Source organism: Colobus angolensis, unplaced genomic scaffold, assembly GCF_000951035.1.
Source record: "Colobus angolensis palliatus isolate OR3802 unplaced genomic scaffold, Cang.pa_1.0 Scaffold90, whole genome shotgun sequence".
In the NCBI taxonomy this organism is placed as follows: Eukaryota; Metazoa; Chordata; class Mammalia; order Primates; family Cercopithecidae; genus Colobus; species Colobus angolensis.
This window is the reverse complement of record NW_012122932.1, coordinates 4721596-4746945: the sequence shown is the minus strand read 5'-3', so window position 1 is coordinate 4746945 and position 25350 is coordinate 4721596. Positions and strand designations below refer to the sequence as shown.

Below are 25350 nucleotides of genomic sequence, written 5' to 3'. Positions count from 1 at the left end.
CGAGACCAGCCTGGCCAACATGTTGAAACCCCGTCTCTACTAAAAATACAAAAATTAGCCAGGCATGGTGGTATACACCTGTAGTCCCAGCTACTTGGGAAGCTGAGGCATGAGAATTACTTGAACCTGGGAGGCAGAGGTTGCAGTGAGCCAAGATCGTGCCACTGTACCCCACCCTGGGCAACAGAGTGACACTCTATCTCAAAAAAATAATAAATAAATAAAATAAAATAAAATAAAATAAAAATAAAGAACTTGGACCAGATTTTGAAAATGTTCAAGATCCCAGTGGAGAAACAGAGTTTCTAAAAGAGGAAGGTAGAAGCAGTTCTTCAGAGAGGATTTCCCTCCTAATTACCATGGATCAGGGGAATGATAGTTGCGGGTGTCTACAGAGTAGATGGAGACATTCTGCCATCACAGAAGGGATTGTGAGATGTTGGGGGCAGGCAAGAAAGGAGGGACAGGCTTTGGTTAAATTTCTGGAGGGGGCTCAGGGTTGATCGGGGTCATGTCCTTGCCTGTGCCCCTCTCCCTTGCAGCCAGAGGCCAGCACAGCCATCCAGAGGACCCCAGGCCCCACTTCCCAGCCCCAGAATAGCCTCACCCATGTGTTTCCCTCAAAAAGGGCTAGAAGGTTGTTACCCCAATGGCCCTGCTACTCCAATCTTCAAAAAGTAATTTGTGATCTACAGGGACTTACAGCTAGGTGTGATGTCAGCTGTTGCCAGGCAGAAAGGGGTTTGGGAGAGCCCTGCAGAGATGTTATGACAAGCTATGTTCTGAGGAACAAGGTAACCCACTGCAGACCATTAGAGCTGTGGCCTGTGAAAACCCCAGGGAATCTCATGGCAAGGAGGGCAGACTCTTTTGTGAGGAATGGATTCTGGTCTAGGCCACGCGTGACCTTGGATAAATCACTGCCTCTCCCTGAGTCTCAGTAATAATATAATAGCCACAATAGTTCTTATCCACTGTGTACCTGTCACCAGGCCTCAGCCACTGTTAGTTAGTACTATGATTATTTGCGGGACACATATGTAAGGGCTAAACTCAATGTTAATTCTTACAGTCACCCTATGAATCAGGTACTTTTGTTGTCCCTTTTTACAGAAGAGGAAATTGAGGCTCACAGTGGTAAGTGACTTACCCAAGAAATCATAGCTAGTGAGTGGTTGGAGGCAGAATTTGAACCAGGACTAGTCTGACATCAAAGTGTGAGCTCACTCCTCCATCTGGCCCCCTTTCAGAGGTGCATTTTGTGGGGAGGGGAGGTGGGACCCCTCTGAGCTCCAACCACTCAGTGATTTACAGACCCAGTTGGGCTCAGTGTTCAGAGTGCATGTCCCCTTGTCTAATCCTTGCTTAGTTTTCCCTTTATTCAGTTACTGCTTCTAAAGCTGGCCATGTGTGCTTAGGCCATTCCAGACTAGAGCCTGTTTTGGAGGTTTTTCTGAATGCTTCTGCCTGGCAACATCTGTGTCATGATTCCTGCTAGCTCTGGTTGGCTCCTGACTTTGGCTTTTATTTTTATTTTATTTTATTTTTTAAATTGCAGAAGAAGGTAGTATAAATGAGGAAATAAAGAGGGGGGTGACAAGAGTTGGCACTCTACCAGAACCAGGGGACAGGCGTTCAAGATGCATAAAGAGGAAGAAAAGCAGATGCTAAACTTAACTACAAACTCCCTGAGAATCGCACTGTGTAATTTATTTATAGAGTGCTAACAATGCGCTAGGTGTGGAGCCAAGAGCTTTACCCTCATCATCCTATTGAACGTAACAGCCTTGGAGCAGATGTTTTACCCGATTTTACTCACACAGAGGGTAAAGCAACTTAGATGGTCCCAGAACTAACGGACTCCAGAGCCAGGATTCCAATCCAGATTATGTGGTCTCGTCTTCAGGGTGAATCTCTAGATTCTTAGGCCTCCTGAGGAACTGTGGGGCAGACAGGGGAAGGTACTTTCCCATGTCGCTTGTGGGAGGTAGAGCTGGGGCTTGAATTGGGTGTGGGGTTGCAGAAGCACTGAATAGGTGGAGGATGAGGCTGGAGAGCCTGAACCCAGGCCAGGCTACCCCTGTTCCTCAGTAAGGCCAAGAAGTAGAATTTGTTTTCCCTTCCGGTCTAGTCTCCCCACTTTCCCCGCCCCCGTGTCGGGTTTTTGCTGTTTCCTTCTAGAATAACTCTCCCTTGGGCGGGGCCTTACCCCAGAAAGCACAGACTGACACGCAGCAAGCCAATGAGAATGAGACAGTCTGTGATGTCATGAGTTACTAGGCAGAAGGGACTCCTGGAGCTTCCTAAACCATCCTTGCTGGTTGCTGGAGCAGGCAGGGTGCAGCCTCATCCTGGCAGTCCGCAATGGGTCTGTCTTAGTCCATTTTGTGCCGCTTTAACAGAATACAACAGACTGTGTAATTTACAAAAAAGAAAAAAAAAGAAAAAAAAACGCAGAAATTTATTTCTCACAGTTCTGAAGCGGCTTTCTTTTTTTTGTTTTTGTTTGGTTATGTTTTTTGAGACAGAGTCTCACTCTATCCCCCAGGATGGAGTGCACTGGCACAATCTCAGCTCACTTTATATATATATATATATATATATATATACACATACATACACACACACACACACATATATATATATACATGTGTGTGGGTTTTTTTTGTTTGTTTTTTTTTTGTTTTTGAGATGGAATCTCACTCTGTTGCCCAGGCTGGAGTGCAATGACATGATCTCAGCTCACTGCAACCTTCACCTTCCAGGTTCAAGTGATTCTCCTGCCTCAGCCTCCCGAGTAGCTGGGATTACAGGTGCTCACCACCACGCCTGGTTAATTTTTGTATTTTTGGTAGAGACAGGGTTTCGCCAATGTTGGTCAGGCTGGCCTGGAACTCCTGTCCTCAGGTGATCCACCAGCCTTGGCCTCCCAAAGTGCTGAGATTACAGGTGTGAGCCACCGCACCTGGCCCATGCCCGGCTAACTTTTGTATTTTTAGTAGAGACAGGGTTTCACCACGTTGGCCAGGCTGGTCTCGAACTCCTGACCTCTGGTGATCTGCCTGTCTCTGCCTCCTAAAGTGGGATTACAGGTGTGAGCCACCACACCCGGCCTAGCTTGCTTGCCTTCCTTCCTTCCCTCCCTCCTTCTTTTCTTTTCTTTTTTTTCTTTTCTTTGAGGCAGAGTCTCCTTCTGTCACCCAGGCTGGAGTGCAGTGGCATGATCTCAGCTCACTGCAACCTCCGCCTCCCGGGTTCAAGTAATTCTGCCACCTCAGCCTCCTGACTAGCTGGGATTAGAGGTGCATGCCACCATGACTGGCTAAGTTTTTTGTATTTTTTGTAGACAGGATTTTGCCATGTTGGCCAGACTGGTCTCGAACTCCTGGCCTCAAGTGATCCACCCACCTTGGCCTCCCAAAGTGCTGGAATTACAGGCGTGAGTCACCACGCCCAGCCTGGTGAGGGGCTTCCTTGATGTGTCCTCACATGGTGGAAGGCAGAAGGGCAAGAGAGAACCAACTCCTTCTGTCAAGCCCTCTTACAGGGCACCTAATCCCATTCATGAGGGAGAAGACTTTGTGGCCGGATCACCTCCCAACACCTTCATGTTGGCAACACCTAGACTAGGGTCCTAGTAGTCCCACCCCTGGGGTTGTCAAAGAACAGATCAGAAAATCCCAGGGTGCAGGGGCAGGATCCTTACATCCCCTGTACTGTAATATATGCATGCACCCCCAAAATCGCATCCAAGGCCCACAGATACAAGGGCTCGCTGAGGTCTGAGGGTCTGGATGGTGAGTCTAGGGAGCATGAGAAATTCATCCAGGCCACACAGGCTTAGGCACCTATACTCCTGCCCATTCCCTGCAGGGTGGATATTACCATTTGAAATACTTTGGCCCTTGTATTGAGTTCTTGCTTAAAAGAAGAAACCGCCAAATTCTAGAATCGCAGAGGTGGGGGCACCTATGTGACAAATGAGGGAACAGAGGCACAGAGATTGGCAGGGACATGCTCAAAGACATGGAGAGCCTGGGCAGAGGATGGTCCCAGAGTGGGTGGTACCTGGCCCTGCTTCAGCCTGACATTGTCCAAGGCTCCCCCAACCCACTCCTAAAATGGCCAGGCCCCACTTCTTCTCAGGTGGGCCACATTTTCTGCTGTCCTGGTCCCACTTCCTTTCCTTTTCTCCTTAAATCTGATTTCACTGTGAGGGTGAGAGGTTGGGCAGAGGGGTGAAAACTCCCTTCCCCTTATTTGGTAAGCACATACAATTTTTTTTTTTTTTTTTTTTGCCCATTAAAACAAATAACATACTTGGTTGATCCTGCCAGCAGAAAACAAAACAAAACAAAACAAAACAAAAACCAAACCCGTTCCCCTTGAGGGCAGCTCTGATCCTCGGGAGATCTGCATGGCAAAGGGAGCCTGGGGAGACCCCCCCCCACCTCAACCCCTCATTGCACAGGCAGGACACCAAGGTCCAGAGAGGACAAGGAGCATGCCTCTTTGCTCTTCTCTGTTCAAGTCAGGCCCGTGGCAGCTGCAGGGTCTCTGCCAGGGAGGACTTCAGGCACATCGATGGTTGGAAGGAGGGGCAGGGTGAGGTCTTGAAGCTGCATTTCCATAGCCAGCTTATTGTTGGTGCTTCAAGTGCATTGTTTGTTAGGGGTGGCTTAGGGGGCTGATTGAGATGGGGGTATACATTTCCCCATTCCTAGCCAGCCCTTGGGGAGAACCACTGTGGATCCTCCTCTGACCTATCCTCCCCACCTCCCACAGCAAGTGCAGCCGCGGAGCCCTGTACACAGGCTTTTCCATCCTGGTGACTCTGCTTCTGGCTGGCCAGGCCACCACCGCCTACTTCCTGTACCAGCAGCAGGGCCGGCTGGACAAAATGACAGTCACCACCCAGAACCTGCAGCTGGAGAACCTGCGCATGAAGCTTCCCAAGCGTGCGTACACCCCTAAGTCCTGACACCCCCCACCTCCCACTGTCGCTCACCTCACCCATCCCTGCACCCAGCTGGGTCCACTGTCCTCTCCCTCCGGTTTGGAATTCCAGCCCTTCCTCATCTGGGTCTGATACCCTCCTCCCTGGTCACCGGGGCCACACTTATCCTCATTCCTGTCCCCACAGCTCCCAAGCCTGTGAGCAAGATGCGCATGGCAACCCCGCTGCTGATGCAGGCGCTACCCATGGGAGCCCAGGGGGTAAGGACAGCCCCAGGGTGGTGGGAGGGGCAAGGTTATCCTACCTGGATGGAGGACAGTGCCAAGGGGAGGGGCAGGGAGGAGAGCCCAGCTGGGGAGGGGTCCTGACTGCTGCGGGAGGCACAGTGCCTGTCTCAGGAAGAATAGGGCTCCCAGGTGTGGAGGGCACAGGTGAGGAGTCTCTTGGCGCCATCCCTGGGAAGAAGGCTCAGCCCTCTACAGTTTACAAAGTGCTTCTCATTTCCTATAGCATCTTACTGTCCTCTCCCATTCTCAAAGACCTTGCTATCATGCATTGACAGTATTTATATTCACAATACTGTGCTGCGGACAAAACCCTAGGCAGGAAAGCTTATGCCAGTTTGATCAATGAGGACATTGAGGCAGAAAGCTAAAGTGACTTGCTAGAGCTCTCATGTTTGGAAGTGGCAGAGATGGAACCATTGACCAAGTGCCTGGGATTCCAGTCTCTTACCTAGATCCCAGCAACTGGCTCCTGCTCCACACCCCCTGCTCCGGGGACCAGCGCTGGTAACTTTCTGTTCCTTCCTCCCACAGCCCATGCAGAATGCCACCAAGTATGGCAACATGACGGAGGACCATGTGATGCACCTGCTCCAGGTGAGTGCAGGGAGCTAGCCCGGTGACCCTGCCTGCCCACCCAGGACCCTGGCCAGGTCGAGCTCCAAGGCCTGTATACCTGGCTCAGGGCAGATTTTCAACATGTACTCTCTGGATTACTGAATACAAGGGTGACCCTTAAATGTTATATGTAGTCCGGCCTCTCTGCGTTTTTGAGATAAACAGGCTCGGCTGGGCGCAGCGGCTCATAATTGTAATCCCAGCACTTTGGGAGGCCGAGGCGGGTGGATCACCTGAGGTCAGGAGTTTGAGACCAGCCTGGCCAACATAGTGAAAGTCTATACTAAAAATACAAAAATTAGCCAGGCATGGTGGCAGGCACCTGTAAACCCAGCTACTCAGGAGGTTGAGGCAGGAGAATCACTTTAATCTGGGAAGTGCAGTGAGTCGAGATCATCACACCATTGCACTCTAGCCTGGGTGACAGAGTCAGACTCTATCTCAAAAAAATAAAAATAAAAATAAAAAAGGAAACTGAGGCTCAAAGCTTGGAAGTGACTTGCTCAAGACACCCATAGTTTTGGTTTTTCCTCCCCAAATTTGTACCGCATGTCTATTCTGTGCCTGCACTGTGCAAGGCTCTGGGCCCACAGTGGGGAGCAATTGGACCCAGCTCCTGAAGCCATGGGGATCCCAGGCTAGTGCGGGAGACAGACAAGTGACCAGGTGATGACAGAAGTGCAGGGGGCTTTGTGAAGAAAGAGGCAGAGGACTCAGCCTAGCTGGGGGCAGTCAAGGTTGGGTCCTCACCTTCTGGAGCAGGTGAGACCTGAAAGCTGAGCAGCCATCCACAGGGAGGACACTGGGGCTTGTTGGTAGAGCTTGCCTGGAGTCTGGAACTGGACTCGCAACCCTGCAGTCTTGTAGCTGAATAGCTGGATTGCCCTTACCCCTTCCCTCCCCTCCCATCATGGCTGAAGTCCAGGGTTTAGGCTTGGTGCAGCTCTGGTCCATTCCTCAGAATGGAAGACCAAGAGAACATGGGCTACACATTTCACACTGCCTGCCAGGGAGCCCTTTTTGAACCATCCTTCCTGATCTGCCACCCTGTAGAATGCTGACCCCCTGAAGGTGTACCCGCCGCTGAAGGGGAGCTTCCCAGAGAACCTGAGACACCTTAAGAACACCATGGAGACCCTGGACTGGAAGGTCAGCAGGTTTCCCTGCGTGGGAACTGTCTCTTTCCTCCGATGTCTAGGGCAGGGCCGGGAGAGGTGGGGTGAGGGTGGGCTGGGGAAGCCATTCTCAGGAAGCTGAAGGGGTTTACCAGCACTTCCAAAACCTGGAGGATGCAGTGTGTGGGGCTCAGCCCCATGGGCCTTTAAGAGGCTGCAGCTGGACCTGGGTGTTGGGGCCCTATTTGGCCCTGCATGTTTCTGTCCCCAGGGGCAAAGCCAGGCAGTGTAGGGGCTTGGTGGTGGCTATTGAACCTGACCTCCACCTCTATCCCTATTAGGTCTTTGAGAGTTGGATGCACCATTGGCTCTTGTTTGAAATGAGCAGGCACTCCTTGGAGCAAAAGCCCACTGAGGCTCCACCAAAAGGTACAGGGAGTCGGAGCTTTAGGGTGCAAGGGCTTCTCGACCCTCGGGGCTCTCCTGGAGCTGCTGAGGCCGGGGCCTCCAGCACTCCCTGGTCCCAGCACTACGGAATCTCCCATCCTCTCAGCTCTCACTTCTCTCTCCTGTCTGTTCCTTCTTGGTTTGGCTGTCCCCCGCCCCTGACTCACCCCCATCTTGTGTAAGGGTTCCTAAGGGCCCACAGAGGCCTGTCACCACAGGGTACAGGGGACCTCTCTCATGGAGGATGGTACAGCACAGGGGGCCTGGGGCAGAACCCGCCCGAAACACCGCAGGAAGGAATCCTTGTAATGACTTTGCCCCAGCGCTGCCCACAACCCAGTGAGGGTGCCAAGGTCACAGCTGCTGCCAAGAGAGCTCTGGGCATTTCCCACCTCATGGACAACGCAGACTAGGATATTTTTAGCCCCAAAGCCAGAATGTTGTTTCTATCCTGGTGCTGTCTCTAATTTGCTATGTAACTCTGGACAAGTTTTCTTCCCTCTGGGATTCAGGGTCTTGGAAGTAGAAGGTCAAAGGGCCACCCTGGCCGGGGCCTCAGTTTCTGCATCAGATTCATAGAAGGAACCTTACATGCTACCTCCAACAACTCCTAGCTGATGCTTAAACCCCTCTAAGACATCTCCAACACATGGTAACCCCCATTTCTCTGCTTGGGAACTCTCAGCAACAGGAAGCTTAGACTTACCAAGGAGCCCATCGCTTTTCTCTAGAATCAGAATCGAAGTGCAATTCCAAACTATAATGGTGTTTTTGGTTTTTTTTGAGATGGACTCTGGCTCTGTCGCCCAGGCTGGAATGCAGTGGTGCGATCTCAGCTCACTGCAACCTCAGCCTCCTGGGTTCGAGCAATTCTCCTGCCTCAGCCTCCCGAATAGCTGGGATTACAGGCATGCGCCTGTAATTTTTGTATTTTTAGTAGAGACGGGGGTTTCACCATGTTGGCCAGGCTGGTCTCGAACTCCTGACCTCAAGTGATCCACCTGTCTCGGCCTCCCAAAGTGCTGGGATGATAGGCACGAGCCACTGTGCCTGGCCCAAAACTGTAATGGGCTTTGAGTGTCAGAAGAAACCATCAACTTCTGAGGTGAACTGGACACATGGCCATTCACTTCCTTTTTGCTCTCAGACCTTGTTGGTCTAGGCCTGTTTTCCCAACCATGTGATGGCTGGAGCGAGTAAAGCCACTTGGGAAGAAGGCATTAGGCCCACAGCAGTGGTGTGTGGGTCTCTAGCTCTGCTCAGACCCTGGTTCAGAGCTCACTCACTCACTGTGTCCTCATCATGCCTGTCGCCTTCAGTACTGACCAAGTGCCAGGAAGAGGTCAGCCGCATCCCTGCTGTCCACCCGGGTTCATTCAGGCCCAAGTGCGACGAGAACGGCAACTATCTGCCGCTCCAGTGCTATGGGAGCACCGGCTATTGCTGGTGTGTCTTCCCCAACGGCACGGAGGTCCCCAACACCAGAAGCCGCGGGCACCAGAACTGCAGTGGTAAGCAGTTGCACTGTGCCAGTGTCAGAGGACCAGGAAGGACTAGGAAGGTTGAGGGGCAAGAGGTCCCCTCTGAAGCTCATGGGACCAGGACACCCGGGATGGCAGTTCCTGGGGGCAGTGACGTAGTCATGTATCCAGCCCCTTATCCATCCACCCATCTGTGCGTTCCTATTTGTCCATTTGTCATCTCTCCTCTTACATCCACTCATCTATTTGTTCACTTATCCGTCAGTCCTTTCATCTGTGAATTTCATCCATCCACGCACCATCCTCTAGCAAGCAGGAGTCCTACAGGCCCACCCATCTCATTTCATCACCCTCTTCTCACTCAAGCCGCCATTATACCTCTTCGTTGCCGCTTGCAGCTGTCCTTCCCTGGGCACCTGCTTTCCCAGGCATTAAGCCTGTGGCTAGGTGGGAAGCACTGCCCTCAGGTATCTTGGGTCAGGTAGCCTGCACTTCAAATGACAAGTGGACTTGCTGCTCCTTTGCAGAGTTACTGGAACTGGAGGACCCGTCTTCTGGGCTGGGTGTGACCAAGCAGGATCTGGGCCCAGGTAAGGGCCTTGCAGAGGGGCATCTTCTGGTCACCAGCAGCTCATCCCCAGCGGGGTCAGCTCCTTTGTGGGCAGGTGAAGGAGTGTGACGCTGGGCCACTCTCCAACATCCCTGGAATGTCCATTTCACAGATGAAGGAACAGGGTTGGGGGGCTGTGGGGAGTTATACAAATCCATGATGGTCATTACTTGGACCCAAGCAGGGGGCAGGGGAGGGTGGGCAGTCCTCAACTGCTCTGCAGGTCCAGGATGTTAGGAAGGGGCAGGGACAACAAATGGGGGACCCCAACCTCAACCTGCTTCTTTCTCCAGTCCCCATGTGAGAGCAGCAGAGACGGTCTTCAACATCCTGCCGGCCCTGCACAGCTACAGCTTTCTTGCTCCCTTCGGTCCCCAGCCCCTCCCCGATCTCCCACCCTGTACCTCATCCCATGAGACCCTGGTGCCTGGTTCTTCGTCACCCTTGGAAACGAAAAACCAAGTCGGAATAGCAGATAACAATGCAGCAAGGCCCTGCCGCCCAACCTCCATTTGTCAACAGGGCCACCAGGAGGTGGCCAAAAGCTAGACGGAACCCCATTCCTGACATCACGGCAGCCTCCAACACAAGGCTCTGGGATCTGGGCTCATGGACAAGGTGGGAAGGCACAGGAAGAAGGGATAACCCTACCCCCAGGCTGGACAGGCTGACTGTCCTTTCCCCTCTGGCCTTTGGCCTCGGCTTTTCTAGCCTATTTACCTGCAGGCTGAGCCACTCTCTTCCCTTTCCCCAGCATCACTCCCCAAGGAAGAGCCAAGATTTTCCACCCATAATCCTTTCTGCTGACCCCTAGTTCCCTCTGCTCAGCCAAGCTTGTATCAGCTCTCAGGGCCATGGTTCATGTTAGAATAAAAGGTAGTAAGTAAGTAGAACACTCTGGCTCCTGGCTCTTCTGTTGGGATCTAGTTCATTTATCCTAAAGAGGTAACTAAAGATGCTAAATCCAGTCACTTAGGTGGGAGAATACAGCCCAAGGAACCCAGAGATGCCTGGGGGGCCTGCAGTCTTTGGACACAGATATACTTGATTACATGTTTCACACACACGAACACTCTTTACTTCCAAAAAGAAATAGGCTCTTGCCTAGTTTAAGCACAAGCTCTTCTTGGTACAGCTTTCATTTTCCTATGTCCCCAATTTCATTTCTATACTAAGAACAGTGCGAATGTGATGACAGATGGCAACCGAAACAGGGCCTCCGTGTCAGGATGGACAGGAAGTAGGGGACTGTGGAAGACTGGGCGCCCATGCCCTACCTAAGGGGCTGCTACTCAGCTCTATCTGGTTGCTGCCAGGATGGAGCACAGCCCCCACTGCCAGATGTTGTCTTTTTAAGAGGAGCCAGAAATCAACAACTGCCGTGCAATCCACCCCATGTTTAATTTTGAAGTCTTGCTGTGGGTCAAACAAGGCCCAATGAGGACACTACTCTGTAGTTGTGTTCTAGAGCAACGTGCTTCAGAGGAGAGGCCAGATGGGGGGGGTCTGGCCCCGGGCCCCGAGTCAAGGGTGCAGCTGGATGCCAACCTGGGTCTCTGACACCTCCAGCTGCGCATTCCTTTTCTGCACTGCCTCTGGCTGTTTCCAGTATGAGGCTAAAAGCTTTGGAGACATCTTCAGGACCCCTGGTGTTCCATATGGCTCTGGGCCCAGGGAAGTGGGCTTCCGCATTCCCAGCCCGGAGCAGCAGACCACCTCCCTTGCTACCCCTCCCCTCCCCCAGTCCACACCCAAGACATCATCCTGTCTTTCATGTTCATCCACTTCTTGCGCCCTCACCACCACAGAATCATGGTGAGCTCCATGTGAGGGGCACCTCACTCCCGACTTTCCTAGACCTGCTGTGCCTGCCACAGCTGTTCACCATGCACCTCCAGGGAGCCTGCCCCTAGGTTGAGGCCTAACTCAAGGATTCTCAGCCCCTTCCATTTCTTGTCTTTGGGTATTTGCATGACTTACTCTGGCAACAGGAAATCAACCATGACCATCCTTTAGTTTAGATGCCGCCTCATCCAGGAAGCCTTCCCCACCAATTCAGCACCCAGGCACTTCACTGCGTCTCTTAAGCTCACCGCCTGACCCACTAACCAGTCACCCACAGCCTCAACACGCAGGCAAGAAGGAATCCTGAGTGTCGGCAAGACAGTCCCGAGAAATGTGTGCCCCAGATGCACTGGGAGCTTGCACCCTTCCTCCAAGTCTTTTATTTTTTTGAGTTATTTTAAAAAAAAAAAAACCAGAAAACACAACCAAAAGAACTGATGAGAGGAAGACAAAGCCTCGGGATCAGCCAGAGACCGAGTGGCATGGGATGAGGCACAGGTCAGGCCTAGCTGGATCTGTGGAGCAAGGTGGTGGGAAGTCCCGAAGCCTTTGGGCCTGTGGGGTCTGCGGAAGGAGAGGAGGTCACTTACAAAAATACATATACTGTACACATCTATACGAAGCGTCCTGTATTGGGGGAGTGGGATGAGGTCATGGGAGCTGGTCCACTTTCTCCTTGGACCAGCCTCCCTGCAGGCTCACTGGCTTGGCCAGCACAGGGACCCCTGCAGCTGGCTGTCTTCTTCTATGGAGTGAGGGAAGGTAACAGTTTAGTTCCAGCCCATGGTGGGCAGAGGTCGGCGGAGGTCAGAGGCATGGGGATGGCCACTGCTCGGCTAGGAAATCCCTGGGGGAAGGAAACACACGCAGACGTCAAATTTCCTGACCCTTTTCCCCGGCAAGGAAAATGAAACCTGGCATCTCCAATGCAGGGGAGAGGCACTAACCAAAGCAGACGTTTTTTTAGCATTTGGAATGTTCTGGGAACTGGGCTGAGTCCTTTAGTGTTTAGCTGAGCTTCACATAAGCCTCACCACCAGCCCAGGAGGCGGGCTCTGCATCACTCCCCTTTACAGGAGGCTGGGTGACCTCAGGGCCAGCACAGCCAGGTGGAGCAGCTAATTGTCACCACCACTTGGCAGGGCCTGTCCTCCATAGGGAAGCATAGATCCACGGTGATAGCTCATATTTAGCAAACCATCTTCCTTCCCAAAAGGAAATGCCCAAGTTACAGGATCATGAGGAAAAGGAACTGGACCCAAGTGAAGGAGAAACCAACCTGTATCCGACCTCACCTACAAACAGGCTCCATCCCAGGGCGCACTCCCTAAAGCATGCACAACACCTGCACCCAGGGTGCACTCGGTGTCAGCCACTGCCATTACTGTTCTGGATCCTTCTGATGCTGCAGCGCCAGCTCCTGATGTCACCCCACCGGCCCCACGGACCCTTGGCAATAGAATCTCTTTCCCCAGCCTCCTTCCCCTTAGACCCCACCTATCAGGTCTGCCTGGCTCTCTGGGACAACAGTGGATGCCAGAGCTGTCCTCCTGCCCTGAATGCTCAGGAATGATTGGGAAGCGTACCTGTGCCTGGTGCTGGTGCCCGTCACACAGTCTGCTCTGCTGTCTTCTTCTGTGAGGAGGGAAGTACAAGAGGCTCTCAGACCTGCAGCTTTTCCCCACCCACTGCTGCCCCCAACTCCTGAGGACTAGTGAATTCCTCTAGAACAGATACTGGCTCTGCAGGAACCTCCAAGGGCAGAGGCAAACAGATGTCCAGCTCTCCTAAATACAGCTGAGGCCCTGCTGGTCAAGGTGAGAACTTCATTTGCATCTGAGGTGCTGAGGCCCCAGGCCGTAAGGACAGCTGTTGTGCAGGGCTAGCCTGCCAGCTGGGGCACGCGCAGCCCAGGCAACGTTTCCTCTCACCTGGAAACCTGCCAGTCTACCTGGTTTCCCTGTGCTGGGCGGGGGGAGTCTCTCCTTCCTTCCCCAACACCCTTCTACCTCAGGCAGCCCACTTCTGCGGCTTCCACATGCTCAGGGAACATGCACTGCCAGCCTCTTCCCTGGTGTGTCACAACTTATGACGCCCCCCACTGGGCCCTGAAAATGGGAAGGGGGCAGGAACCAGGTCTGGATGTGTAGGAGGGGGCTTGGGTTTGGGTCCATTTTCTGGCCTGAGACCCCTCAGGAACTCTCTACCTTTTTCTTCTTTTTCTTCTGGGACGGTGACTCAGAATCTTTGGTTGAGGACTTTTTTGCTTTCTTCTTTTCTTTTTTTTCCTTGTCTTTTTTTCCTGAGGGAAGAAACTAAAGTTCTTGAACAACAGATGGTAATCCTAAGTGCTGGGGTCAATGTTGGGAGGTGCACAGGGCAGGGCTCCCAGTTCTCCCCACACCATTGGGAGCCATCACAACAGGCCAGCAGGGTTGGGCACAGTGGCTCATGCCTGCAATCCCAGCACTTTGGGAGGCTGAGGCAGGTGGATCGCTCAAGCCCAGGAGTACAAAACCAGCTTGGGCAACATAGTGAGACCTGTCTCTACAAAAAATACAAAAAATTAGCTGGGCATGGTGGTGCATGCCTGTGGTCCCAGCTATTTAGGGGGCTGAGGCAAGAGGATCGCTTGAGCTTGGGAGGCTGAGGCTGCAGTGAGCTGTGTTCCTGACACTGCACTCCAGTCTGGGTGACACAGCAAGACCCCGTCTCAAAAATAAAAATAAAACGGGCTGGCAGCTGTGACGACCACCCAGCGGGGCCAGCTCATGATTTCTGTCCCATCCATGGACCACCTGGATGACTACCATTTTTCTTTAGGTCAACTCACTTTTTAAAACTCCCGCAAAATTATGGACACTAACTATCCGTACTGTAAATGGAAATCTAGCACAGTTCTGAGCACCAAGGAGCTGCATATCCTGCTGAGGGTGCCTGACTTTTATTCTAGAACAAGCTGGCTCTTCGGGCATCACTGGCATCCCACCATCCAGGGTGATGCTCGAGAGTGCTGCCTAGGTTGGACTCTGGCTCCACCTAGTAAAACTCTGTGGCCCTGAACAGCATCTCTACTTCTCTGAGCCTCAGTTTTCTACCTGCTGAGCCTCATTTCTACCTAAATGAGGTCCTGCTCTAAGCCGAGTCTCTAGAGTAGCACTCAGTAAAGGGCCAGTGTTACTATGGAGGGAAAACTGAGGTCTAGAGAGAAGATGGGGTTTGGGATAAGGATTTTGACAGCCTGGTTCCTGGTCCATTCTGCACCCAGGAGCTGGCTGGAGAAGCAAGTTCCTCTAAGATCTGCTGCACTGGGCTTGGGGAAAGAGGATATTACTCCTCGTCCTTCTGGAGCATTCCTGGCAGTGCTGGCCCAAATGCTCTGGAATCGAGTTCTGGCTTTGCCACAAGCTGCCCCCGTGACTCTGGACAAATCACTTCTCAGCCTTTTTTTTTTTTTTTTGACAGTCTCACTCTGTCTTTCAGGCTGGAGTGCATATGCATGATCTTGGCTCACTGCAACCTCCGCCTCCCGGGTTCAAGCAATTCTCCTGCCTCAGCCTCCCATTTAGCTGGGATTACAGGTGCCTGCCACCACGTTCAGCTAATTTTTTGTGTTTTTAGTAGAGACAGGGTTTTGCCATGTTGGCCAGGCTGGTCGCAGCCTCTCCTTTCTACATGGGAGGAATTAGACCAGGTGCTGGCTGAGGGTCCCTCCCGCCCCCGTGGGGTGCCCAGCAGCCCTCGGGGTGGGCCGGGAGAAGAGGTCACTCACTCTTGTCGGATTTCTTCTTCTCCTTCTTGCTCTTTGGGTTGCTTTGATCTCCACCTTCAACCTTCCCCATCCCCTTCTGAAGCTCCTTTTCTGGCTCATCCTTGGCCCCTTGGGAGCCAAGAGACCCCTTCCCTTTTTTCTCCTTGACATCATCACTTGCTTTGTCTCTCTTTGCTTTCCCCTTGGAAGTCGTGGAGGTCTTTTCTGGGGAAACAGAGGCCTCCCCACCTTCCCCGGCCCCCAGTTTCTTCTTCTTCTTGCTCCTGGGGGTCCTGGCAGCTGGCTGGTCTCCCGATAGCTTCCGCTTGCGACTCTCCCAGCCCTTCCTGCTGCTCTCCTTGGTGGCGTCCACCACCTTCTTTCTTTCCTGTTCCAGCAGCTCGGTCAGGACCTTCACCACCGAGGCCTGCACCTGGGCCTCGTTCAGGGGCCAGGGTTGGCCCAGGAGGCACTGGGTGATGTTGCTTTGCAGCGCCAGCGTTGAGGCTTGGGGGTTCCCAGCCCCTTTCTTGGGCTTCCGGGACTTCTGAGGTGCGGTGCCTGAAGCAGCCTCTTTTCCACCTATGGAGAGAGAATGTGGGGTCACAGATCTGGGAGAGTCCGGGACAGATCTTAATGGTACCCAAGAGCGAAGAGGGTACAGGGAGTGATTCCATCTTTTCTTACAATGGCACAGAGGGGGAGAGCAAGTCTTGGCGGTCACTCTGCCCAGCCGGTCTCCTAAGCTCACATCTTTCCACCAATTTCACACTCTGACTTCATTTCTAACTTACAGCTTTTCCCTGTCTCTTTACACTAAAAACTCCAGTTAGGGTAGGAGACGGAAAATGACTCCAGAATGTGAATGAAAGGGCCTGAAATCTATCAATGAAATGAGAAGTCAGACGGGAGGGAGATGGAGTGTGGAGCTGGGAGGAAGGAGACCTGGGTTCTAGGTCTGACTTTCCCACCAACATTCAGTGTGATTCTGGCCAGGACCCGTCTCCTCCCAGGGCCTGGTTTCCCTGTCTATAACCTGAGGGTTAGATGAACAGTAAGGCTACCTATGATACATTGTAGACTTATAATAAAAGTGGGGGCCAGGTAGACATTCAAATGATGATTACCCACACTCAGCCCTTCCTGGTCAGGGTGTCCAGGCAAGGTGGGGAGTGCTGGGTGCAGTGTATACACACGTGGTGGCTGACTAAGCAGGTTTACTGCCTGCCAGAGAGACTTCTGGTGCAGCCTTTGTTTAGAATTTTCCACGCCTCTGCTTGCCTTTGATAATTGTGTGCTGACTACACGTGTAAAAAAAAAAAACCTTCCACAGCCCCCTCTAAAATGTCTCCTTGTTGCACCGCCTCTCACAAAGAATGCTGGGGAAGAAAGTGAGCAGCAATTCTCTTCCGACCCGGCCGGGGCAAGCTGCAGCTGAAAGCCCCATGACTGGGTCCCCTCGCCATCTCTAACTTTCCAGGTGACTTGGAGGTCTCTGCCCCATTCTGGGTCTCATGGGCACAACACTCCTGCACGCTGGGATCTGAAAGGTGGCTTGGTGGTTTGGCCCTGGAGATGTTTGCCTGGAGGAAGGCCCAGGTGGATACTCCGTGTCACACTCCATGTGACACTCATGTCACACTGAGGCTAGGGCTGCCCCCTGCAGCATGCAGTGAGCCTGGCCCCTCAGCCCCACCCGGGATCTCTGGCAACTTTTGGCTCTAGAGCTGCAGTGGGCTGGGGGAGGTGGGCTGGGCAGGGCAGGCCAGGTTAAGCAGAGGGAGCCCCGGGACAGCTAGAGGCCCAATTCCATCCTTTGGGGATTCTTCAAGATGGCAGGAGCCAATAGAGAGGGAAGCTGGGGAGGGCACGGTAGCTCCGGCAACCTCTCTCCCCAGAGCCCACTTTTCTGCTGCTGCTTTTTTTGAGACAGAGTTTTGCTTTGTTGCCCAGGCTGGAGTACGGTGGTGCAGTCTCGGCTCACTGCAACCTGTACCTCCCAGGTTCAAGCAATTCTCCTGCCTTAGCCTCCTGAGTTGCTGGGAGTACAGGCACCTGCCATCACGCTGGTTAGTTTTGTGTATTTTTAGTAGAGACAAGGTTTCACCATGTTGGCCAGGCTGGTCTTGAACTCCTGACATCAAGTGAGCTGCCTGCTCTGGCCTCCCAAAGTGCTGGGATTACAGGCACGAGTCACCGCACCCAGCCCACTTTTCTGCTGCTTATCTGCAAATACGCAGAACACCAAGGCTGGGGAAGCCCTGGAGCTGTCCCAGGTGTGCCCAGCTGGTATATATTTGACCTCAGCTCTAGTAGGGTCAGGGATAGTGGATGCCCCAGAGGTTGGGTGACTGGAATACTCCCTTCTGCCCTCCAAACACCATGTGACTATTTTCTACACGTGCCATGCCTTGACACAGACGGGATACATCAACTCCTGCTTTGTATGGTTAAGACAGAGGCTCAGCGTGCCCAGGGGATTTCCAAGGCTTTACACTGAATGGGAACAGCCTGGGGCCAGTCTATTGCCTGGGGTCTCCCGCATGTGCTGAGTGTCCTCCAGACATCACTGTCAGCCTACTGTCTAAGCTATCCTCTGGGGCCCATGGCCCACACCTCACACCGTGAGCCTATTTACAGAGAAGAAAAGTTGATAGGGATGATTGGAGAGAGCCAACGCTTGCTGCACAAGCCAAAAGATGCAGCTTCCTCTGAGGCAGGGGTTATCCTACCACGTGCATCAGCACCAACCCAGGCCTGGATACACCCCTACTTCCAGGCTGTCCAGGGCCATGGCAGCCAGACACCTGGGCGTGGGGCCCACCTGTACTTTTTTTTTTTTTTTTTTGAGATAAGGCCTCACTGTAGCACCCAGGCTGGAGTGTAGTGGCATGATCATGGCTCACTATAGGCTCAACCTCCTGGCCTCAAGTGATTCTCCTGCCTTGGCCTCTCAAGTAGTTGGGACTACAAGCATGCACCATCACACCAACTAATTCAAATACATTTTAGAGATGAGGTCTCCCTGTGTTACCCAGGCTGGCCTTGAACTCCTGGGCTCGAGCAATCTGCCCACCTCGGCCTCCCAAAGTGCTGGGATTATAGGCGTGAGCCACTGCACCCGGCCCCACCTGCACTTTGATGAGCATGTCCAGATCCAGTGCAGGGCCACAAGGTCGCACTTGGCAAGGCTCTGGGGGCAGACAGGACCATGTTGCGAGGACTGTTGCTGCAGGAGAGCAGGAAGGGGCCCACTGCCCTGTCCCTCTGTGTCCTGCTATGTCCCTCCTGCAGACCTTAACTTACCTGTTTTAGGGGACAACATGCCTGCTGCCTGTTGGGGCTTTGCCTCCTGCTTGCCATCTGGGTCATCTTTGGTGGCCAGAGTAGAGGAAACTGAGGGGCTGGAGTATGGCTTGGGAGTGGCTTTTGAGGCCTGGGAATTGGCTGGGGTTAGTCCAGTGGTCACATAACCTGAGAGGAGAGACTGAAGAAGCCCACTGTGAAAGAGGCTGCCACCACCCCGACCCCCACCCATAACCCAGCCCGAGTGATGGCCTCTGCGAGGAAAGCAGCCTGGGGCCTCTAGGATCGCCCTGCCCTGACGGTGCAGAGTGGGTGGACAGCAAGGCGCAGAGCAGCACTTCAGCCCTTGGTGTGTGCCTCCTGAACTATTTTAATTAATACACTTTCTAGACAGGCACATTTAAAAAGGAAATTTCTTATTAATGCAAATGGAAAATTACTAGTTTTTGCCACATACAGATAGTAAGTAACCTTAAAAGAAATCTGCTAAAGAATGTTTTTGTCCGGACATCACCCAGAATCAAAGTCGATCCCTTCTACAGACCCTAAGGGTTAGCTACTCAGGGCTCTATGAGGGGAGGGAGGCAGCCTGGCTGTGGTCTGCTGGCTGGGCCACATGTGGTGCCTCGCAGACAGGACCTTGCCCAAGGCCTCTGAAGAGAGGGGACCCAGACTCCTGACCTGAGTGATGGAGTAGACAGGAGCCTGGCCTGGGGCTCCACCCTAAGGCCCCTGGGCTGCCAGCCCTCTCCCTTGCAGTTACCTGGGATGGCGCCACCACATCATCCTCGCTGGACTCTGCTGCAGTCTCCTCCACCAGGGTCTCCGTCCTGGAGGGGGTGGAACCTACTGGAGAAGCACAGTATCTCCAGTTACTACTGGTAGCCCCAGGTGGCCCCTTCCAGCCAGGAGGGGCAGAGTCCTTCAGGAAGGCCCTGGTCTCTCTGCAGATCCCTTACCCCCATCCCCGCCCCACCCCAAATCTTCCTACTGCTTCAACACTCCTTGCACACTCATCACTAGTCACAGCATGCTAGGCACGACATCTGAATGCCAAAGCCTTATTTCTAATTCCTGAGGCCCCATTTCTAGTTTCCTGCTTTCCACTGTTCCAGAAACATGACCCTGGAGTTTTGGGGAGCCAGTGAAGGGAGTCCAATACCAAAAAGCTGAGAGTGGTCAAACAGCAAAGTCAGGTCTCTGAAATCATTTGGACTGACTTCCTCATGAAGTTGTACAGGTGGGGAAACTTGAGGCCCAGGCTCAGCCACAGGCGCAGAACAAGTCTGAGATACGGAGCTGAGGCCAGACCTATGGCTCTACCAGGCCACACTCCACCCTCTTCCTGGCCTACCCTGCCTTTTCCCCTGGCACCCTCACCCAGCGTGCGGGCCGACTTGGCCACCTGGGGCCCTTCAGCATCTTCCTCGCTCCCTGAAGAGCTGTCGTTGCTGTCCTCACTGTCATCTGAGCTCCCAGGGGCTTTGGTGGCCTGCTGGCCCTCAGGAAGCTTAGGTTTTCTGAGCTTGTTCGTCCCTTTGGCCTGGACGGGGGTGCTCTGGGGACTCGTTGCAGGGAGCGTTCCCACAGCACTGTCAGCCTAATTCGGTGAAAGGAGAAGGAATGGAAGGAAAAATTAGGGCAAGCCAGACCTGGTCCTTCCTGAACACTTCAATAGGGCCAGGCACTGTGTTAGATGGGGCCCACATGCAGCCTCATTTGATCCTCCCAACTACAAAATGTACTGTAATTCCTTTTTACAGATTAGGCCACTGAGGCCCAGGGAGGCAAACCAAGTGCAGAGGTCACAGAACAGGTGAGTGCTGGTGCCGGGATGCAGGGCCACGCCTGCACCTTCTATGCTCCACGGGCTTGCTTCCCCTGCTCCCCAGGCTCACCCCACTTGAAGGCTGGGTCCTGGCAACAGGAGGCTGAGCCTCACTGGCTTTCTGGGCGAGGACCTTCAGGGCAGCCTGGGTCAGTGGGAGGGAAGCTGAGTTCTTCTTTGACACCTGTGGGTGGCAAGAGGTAGCCCTGAGACTCATGAGCCCTCGGGATGCCAGCTGTGCCACACCCTGGTCAGATGCCATCTAGCTGGGGTGAAGGCTGGAGTGGGGACTGAAGGGCAGTCAAAGGGGCAAAATTGGTGGCAGGCTTCAGGTTATGAGCTAATCACATTGTCCTCAAGGAGCAAGGGACAGTTCCCAGCCCAGGGAAGTAGCTTAGGCCCCACCACTCAATCTGCACCTTCACTGGGGATAATCCCCAACCTGGTGGTCCCCCATCTCTACTTCTTACACCCACCAGCAGTCAGGGAGAGAGAACTTAGGAAATTGGGTATGACCCCTTGCTGAGAGCCTTCAGATGTGGCGTGGCCCTTGCCACGGCCTGGCTCCTCTCCTCTCCCCCAGCTCCTGATCCAGCTGTCCCCGCCTCTCAGTTTCCCTCATCCCCAAGCGCTTCCCCAGAAGGCCCTGGTACCTGCAGTTTCCCTGCCTGGAGGGTGGCCTAGCGGGTTCTGGCCTTGCTGAACGCTGGTCACATCACAGCCCTTGGGGTGGGGATGTGTACTAAGTTTTATGATTTAAACAATGTACCAGCCATTAACCCTAAAATGCCCAGCTTTTAGATTCAGGCAAGGACCAAATAAAAATGCACTGAAGATGGTGAAAAGGCTGGGAAGAATGCTGACGTCACTATTACAAACACCAAAAAGGGGCAACTTTTGTTCATGGCATTCCAAAACTGGAAGGAAAAAAAACTCAAAAGCCCCACCACATTGGAAAACCTCATGAGGGACTCGAGGTGCAGGGGCTTGCTTGGCGGGGAGGCTGTGTCCCCAGATTACTTTTCCTCATAACTCAAAGGTGATTTGGGAAGCCAGCACGGGGGTTGTAGCCAGGAGGCCAAAAAGCCTCTGGCTGTGAGGCTACCACCTCTGGAGTGTGGGGGTGAGAGCAATTGCAGGCCATCCTATCAGCACATGTGGTAAGTATGGAAGTAGGGCCCCGCCCCACCCCACTGGCCTACACTGCTCTCCCTTGCCCACCAGGTACCTGAGTGGCTGGTCTCTCCTGTTTCTTGCCATCTGATATCCGACTGGACTCCTTGCTGTTGCTGGCCCCGGTCATGCTGGCTTTGGGGGCTATTCTTGGGTGGGCAGTGGGCACAGTCACCACGTTGGTTCTGATGCCTGAAATGGAGGGAGACAGGGGCATATCAGGGCATACAAGCCCCATAGCCTCCTGAGCAGTGGCAATAACCCAATTTACTGGCCTGTGCTGGTGATTTAGAGCTGTGCTCAGGGCTTACAGATGCATAAGATTGTTTACTTCCCTCTCCAAGCCTCCCAGGCAGATGTCATTATGTCATTTGACAAGGCTCAGGGAGCTCAAATGGCTGCTCTGGGGCTGACCCCAGGCTTCTTCATCCCATCCCATCCCCTCCTAGCTGGTCGGGCTGCCACTCCTGAGCAATGAGCCAGAGCACAGGTACCATCTCTCCTAAGAGTCCCCGTGGTTATCTGCAGAGGCCTGGTTACATGCATATTCTTCATATTCTTTAAAGCAACTTTTATAACAGCCAACTCCCTCACCCCTCCACCCTGAAACAAAACCCTCTGCTTCCTCCAATATGGTGCTGGCTACACATACTGTGGTATGTCCACCCAAGGATTTCTTTGTAGTCATTAGGAATTGTGCTGCAAATATGTAAAGATGAAAAAAACCTGATGTCATAAAATATCCAGTAAAAGTTACTGAGCGTTAGCTACAGTACGGTCTTGCTTTAAAACACATGTATATCTTAGGTTTTTATAAAGTTAGCATTTGTCACATGTTAACAGTATTTGGGGCAGAATTACAGGTGATATAGTTTCTTATGTGCTAATCTGCACTTTTATTAAAAAATATATACACACACAAATATACCTACACACACACACATATATATACACATATAAATGTATACATGTAGGATAGAACTCTCACTACGTTGCCCAGGCTGGTCTTGAACTCCTGGGCTCAAGTGATCTTCCTACCATGGCCTTCCAAAGTGCTGGGATTACATTACAGGTGTGAACCACCGTGTCCAGCAGTAATCTGCATTTTGTCTGCTTTCTGTTTTTTTTTTGAGACAGTCTCGCTATTGCCCAGGCTGGAGTGCAGTGGCACATCTCAGCTCATGTAACTTCTGCCTCCTGGGTTCAAGCAATTCTCGTGGCTTACCCTCTCAAGTAGCTGGGATTACAGGCGCCTGCCAGGCTAATTTTTTTGTATTTTTAGTGGAGATGGGGTTTCGCCATGTGACCTAGGCTGGTCTTGAACTCCTGAGCTCAGGTGATCTGCCTGCCTCAGCCTCCCAAAGTGCTAGGATTATAGGCGTGAGCCACTGCACCTGGCCTGTATTTTTAAATTATCCTATCAGGATCAGGTATTATTTCCTTGTAAAAATGTTATAATAACTGTAATAGTAACATTAGCCCATTTCCTGTTGTCATTGGTAGAATCACAGATTCTCAGAAGTCAAAGAAACCTCAGATTGGTCCTGTCTCTCACTGATAGATGAAATCTCTCCCTGTAATGTCTCTGGCTTATGGATTGCCTAACCCACTTTACATGCCACCAAGGATGGGAAACTCACTACCACCCTGACCACTCGTTCCACAGGCAGTCAACTGATACAGAATTCTTCCTTAGACTATGGAGGAACCTGGTCCCTGAAGCTTCTAGCCACTGTTCTGGGTTCCATGCCTGGGGCTGGCACAAAAAAGCCATGGCAACTATTCCCCCAGAACTGCAGGTCTGAGCCAGGCCATAATCAGAATGGCTAATGCAGGGCCCAGAGACCTGGTCCCAAGCCCTTCCTGACCAACACCTTGCTGTGTGACTCAGCCAGTGTCCCGTCCCTTCTGGGCCTCAATGTGGGCAGTGCTGGCAGCCCCTCCCACCACTGCATAGGGGCTGTGCTCACCAGGAGTCAAGCACTGTGTAGCGGGGATCACGTCCTCATCCTCGCTCTCGGAGGAGGAGCTCCTGGCTGTGCTCTCCGAGGCTCGGGACTTCCTCGGGGTGCTCGCAGCCTGGGCTTGTACGGGGGTAGCAGCTGGGCCAGCTGGACTACGATTAGGGTCGACAAAAATCAGAGGGGGTTTAATCACCTTGAAAAACAAAAACAAAACACCCCCCCAGTGATTAAAGGCTTGGCCAGGGAAAGGAGGTGATGGGGTTAGGGAGTGTTTTACAAGGCAAGGGGTCCACAGAGCTCAGGGGCAGCTGGGCAAAGAAGCCATTCCAGCTGCCCAGGGTGCCCCCTCCCACCCTACACATCTGCTAAGACCCAGTGCAGCACTTCACAACTCACAGGAGCCCACCTGACCCTCAGGGTGAAGCCCTGCGTTCAGCAGGATCAGCTCCCTTGTACAAGTGGGAAAACTGCAAGCCCAGAGGGGAAGGGAGCGACCCAAGGCCACTGTGCCTACTGGAAGCAAAGCCAAGGCCAGAATGTCCAATTCTGCCTTCTTTCCCCTGGCTGGCTTCAGAGACGGTTACCTGCTGAATGCAGGGGGTGGTCTAGGCAGTTTTCCAAGGCTGCCTGGTTGGAATATACAATTCACCCGGGGAGGTATTTAGTCTAGTCGCCCCCAACCCAGAGGTTCTGAATCAGCCCTCCTGATACGTGGCCCAGGATGAAACTCCCCAGCTATACACCGATTCAGTTTCTTCAACAAAAAAAAGCACAAGAGAAACAAGGGTTGGGTGAGTGGGTGAGAACCAACAGATTAAGACTTAGAGGATTAATAACTCAATGCAGTATGTGGCCTTTAACTGAACTCCATGAGACAATCAGGGAAACAGGGACACTGACTGGATAGATCAACTTATTAGGTGTGACATTGTATTGTAGTTGTGCTTAAAAAAGTCCTTATAACTGAGAGCTGCATACTGAAATCCTGGTGGATGAGCTGACACGTCTGAGACTGGCTGCAAAGTAATCCAGGGGCGTTGGGGAACTGGGTGGAGAGTTTGCATGAAACAAGCCTGCTCAGGAGTTCCTAACTGTTGAAGCTGGGGATAGTACTTGGGGGTTCTTTATATCACTCTATCTTTGGGTATGCTTTAAATTTTCCAATAAAACAGTAAAAGAAAAAGCAAACAAACAACAGCAGCTCCCTGGTATTCTCCAGGCCAGTCTGGTTGTGAACTGCACCATCCCTGAACATGTTCACTGTACACAAGGGCACCTCCAGGCCCATTTCCTTCCCAAACCCCCAGCTAATGAGAACACACATGGCTGTGAGCCAGGGAGCTGGTTAGGTCTACTTTCGATTCCCCCAAATGTCAGATCTGGTGTGAGCTCTGCTCCCTCTCTGGCCAGTAAAGGGCTGGAGGATAGGAAGAGGGAGCTGCCTGAGGCTAAGGGAGGAGTGGAGTCAGGTCCAGGCTGGTCTCTGCTGCACCATCCTGTCTACCCTCTGAGCCTGACTTAGCACACCTGGCTCCTCAGGGTGCTAAGGTGCTGTGGAGAGGCATAAAGTAAAAAGTAAAACAGAAAGGTGCCTGCCTGAGGGTGGAAGCTTCCCTGGGCTTAGGCCTTTCCTACCCCTGCCAAATAGCCTCCCCCATGGCTGCTCTGATCTGCCACTTCCAGAGCCTGCCTTCCTACGATATAAAAAAGAGAAGGATGGAAAGTGGGAGAAGGCTTACAGTTGAGGGAGGGGGGATCTATATATATGTGAGAAGACAGGAACAGATTGTCGGGGATGAAGAGAAGCAACGAACCCACTGAGGCAAACAATAGCGTCTTGGGATGTTAAAAGCAGCTCAGCAGCAAAAGCCTCCTCTTAGTTCCACCCGCCCACGCCACCCCACTGGGTCTCTGGGCCGTAGGAGGGAGGTGGTGCAGGGGGCTTGGCTGTGGGGGGGTCGGGGCGGGGCA

At 52.7% G+C, this 25350-nt stretch overlaps 2 protein-coding genes across 17 annotated transcripts in view; one reads left to right on the top strand and one right to left on the bottom strand.

The window, feature by feature from the left end:
• Nucleotides 1-10398, top strand: part of CD74 (CD74 molecule, major histocompatibility complex, class II invariant chain) — an 11315-nt gene extending 917 nt beyond the window's left edge. The window contains exons 2-9 of one of the 11 annotated variants that reach the window (XM_011931577.1): nucleotides 4786-4958; nucleotides 5144-5217; nucleotides 5776-5838; nucleotides 6913-7008; nucleotides 7316-7403; nucleotides 8802-8932; nucleotides 9430-9492; nucleotides 9806-10398. In XM_011931577.1, coding sequence (XP_011786967.1) covers nucleotides 4786-4958; nucleotides 5144-5217; nucleotides 5776-5838; nucleotides 6913-7008; nucleotides 7316-7403; nucleotides 8802-8932; nucleotides 9430-9471 — 667 coding nt within the window. In that variant the 3' untranslated portion in view covers nucleotides 9472-9492; nucleotides 9806-10398. Of the gene's footprint in view, nucleotides 1-4785; nucleotides 4963-5143; nucleotides 5238-5775; nucleotides 5839-6912; nucleotides 7009-7315; nucleotides 7404-8740 lie in introns of all 11 variants that reach the window. The other 10 variants (XM_011931573.1, XM_011931575.1, XM_011931582.1 and 7 more) reach the window with 10 other exon arrangements.
• Nucleotides 10399-11702: 1304 nt separating this feature from the next.
• Nucleotides 11703-25350, bottom strand: part of TCOF1 (Treacher Collins-Franceschetti syndrome 1) — a 41189-nt gene continuing 27541 nt past the window's right edge. For 3 of the 6 annotated variants that reach the window (XM_011931562.1, XM_011931563.1, XM_011931567.1), the window contains 10 exons: nucleotides 23386-23572; nucleotides 21471-21607; nucleotides 20313-20426; nucleotides 19795-20014; nucleotides 19178-19260; nucleotides 18415-18595; nucleotides 15130-15690; nucleotides 13565-13659; nucleotides 12944-12992; nucleotides 11703-12204 (listed from right to left, as the gene is read on the bottom strand). In XM_011931562.1, coding sequence (XP_011786952.1) covers nucleotides 12966-12992; nucleotides 13565-13659; nucleotides 15130-15690; nucleotides 18415-18595; nucleotides 19178-19260; nucleotides 19795-20014; nucleotides 20313-20426; nucleotides 21471-21607; nucleotides 23386-23572 — 1605 coding nt within the window. In that variant the 3' untranslated portion in view covers nucleotides 11703-12204; nucleotides 12944-12965. Of the gene's footprint in view, nucleotides 12205-12943; nucleotides 12993-13564; nucleotides 13660-15129; nucleotides 15691-18414; nucleotides 18596-19177; nucleotides 19264-19794; nucleotides 20015-20312; nucleotides 20427-21470; nucleotides 21608-23385; nucleotides 23573-25350 lie in introns of all 6 variants that reach the window. The other 3 variants (XM_011931566.1, XM_011931564.1, XM_011931565.1) reach the window with 3 other exon arrangements.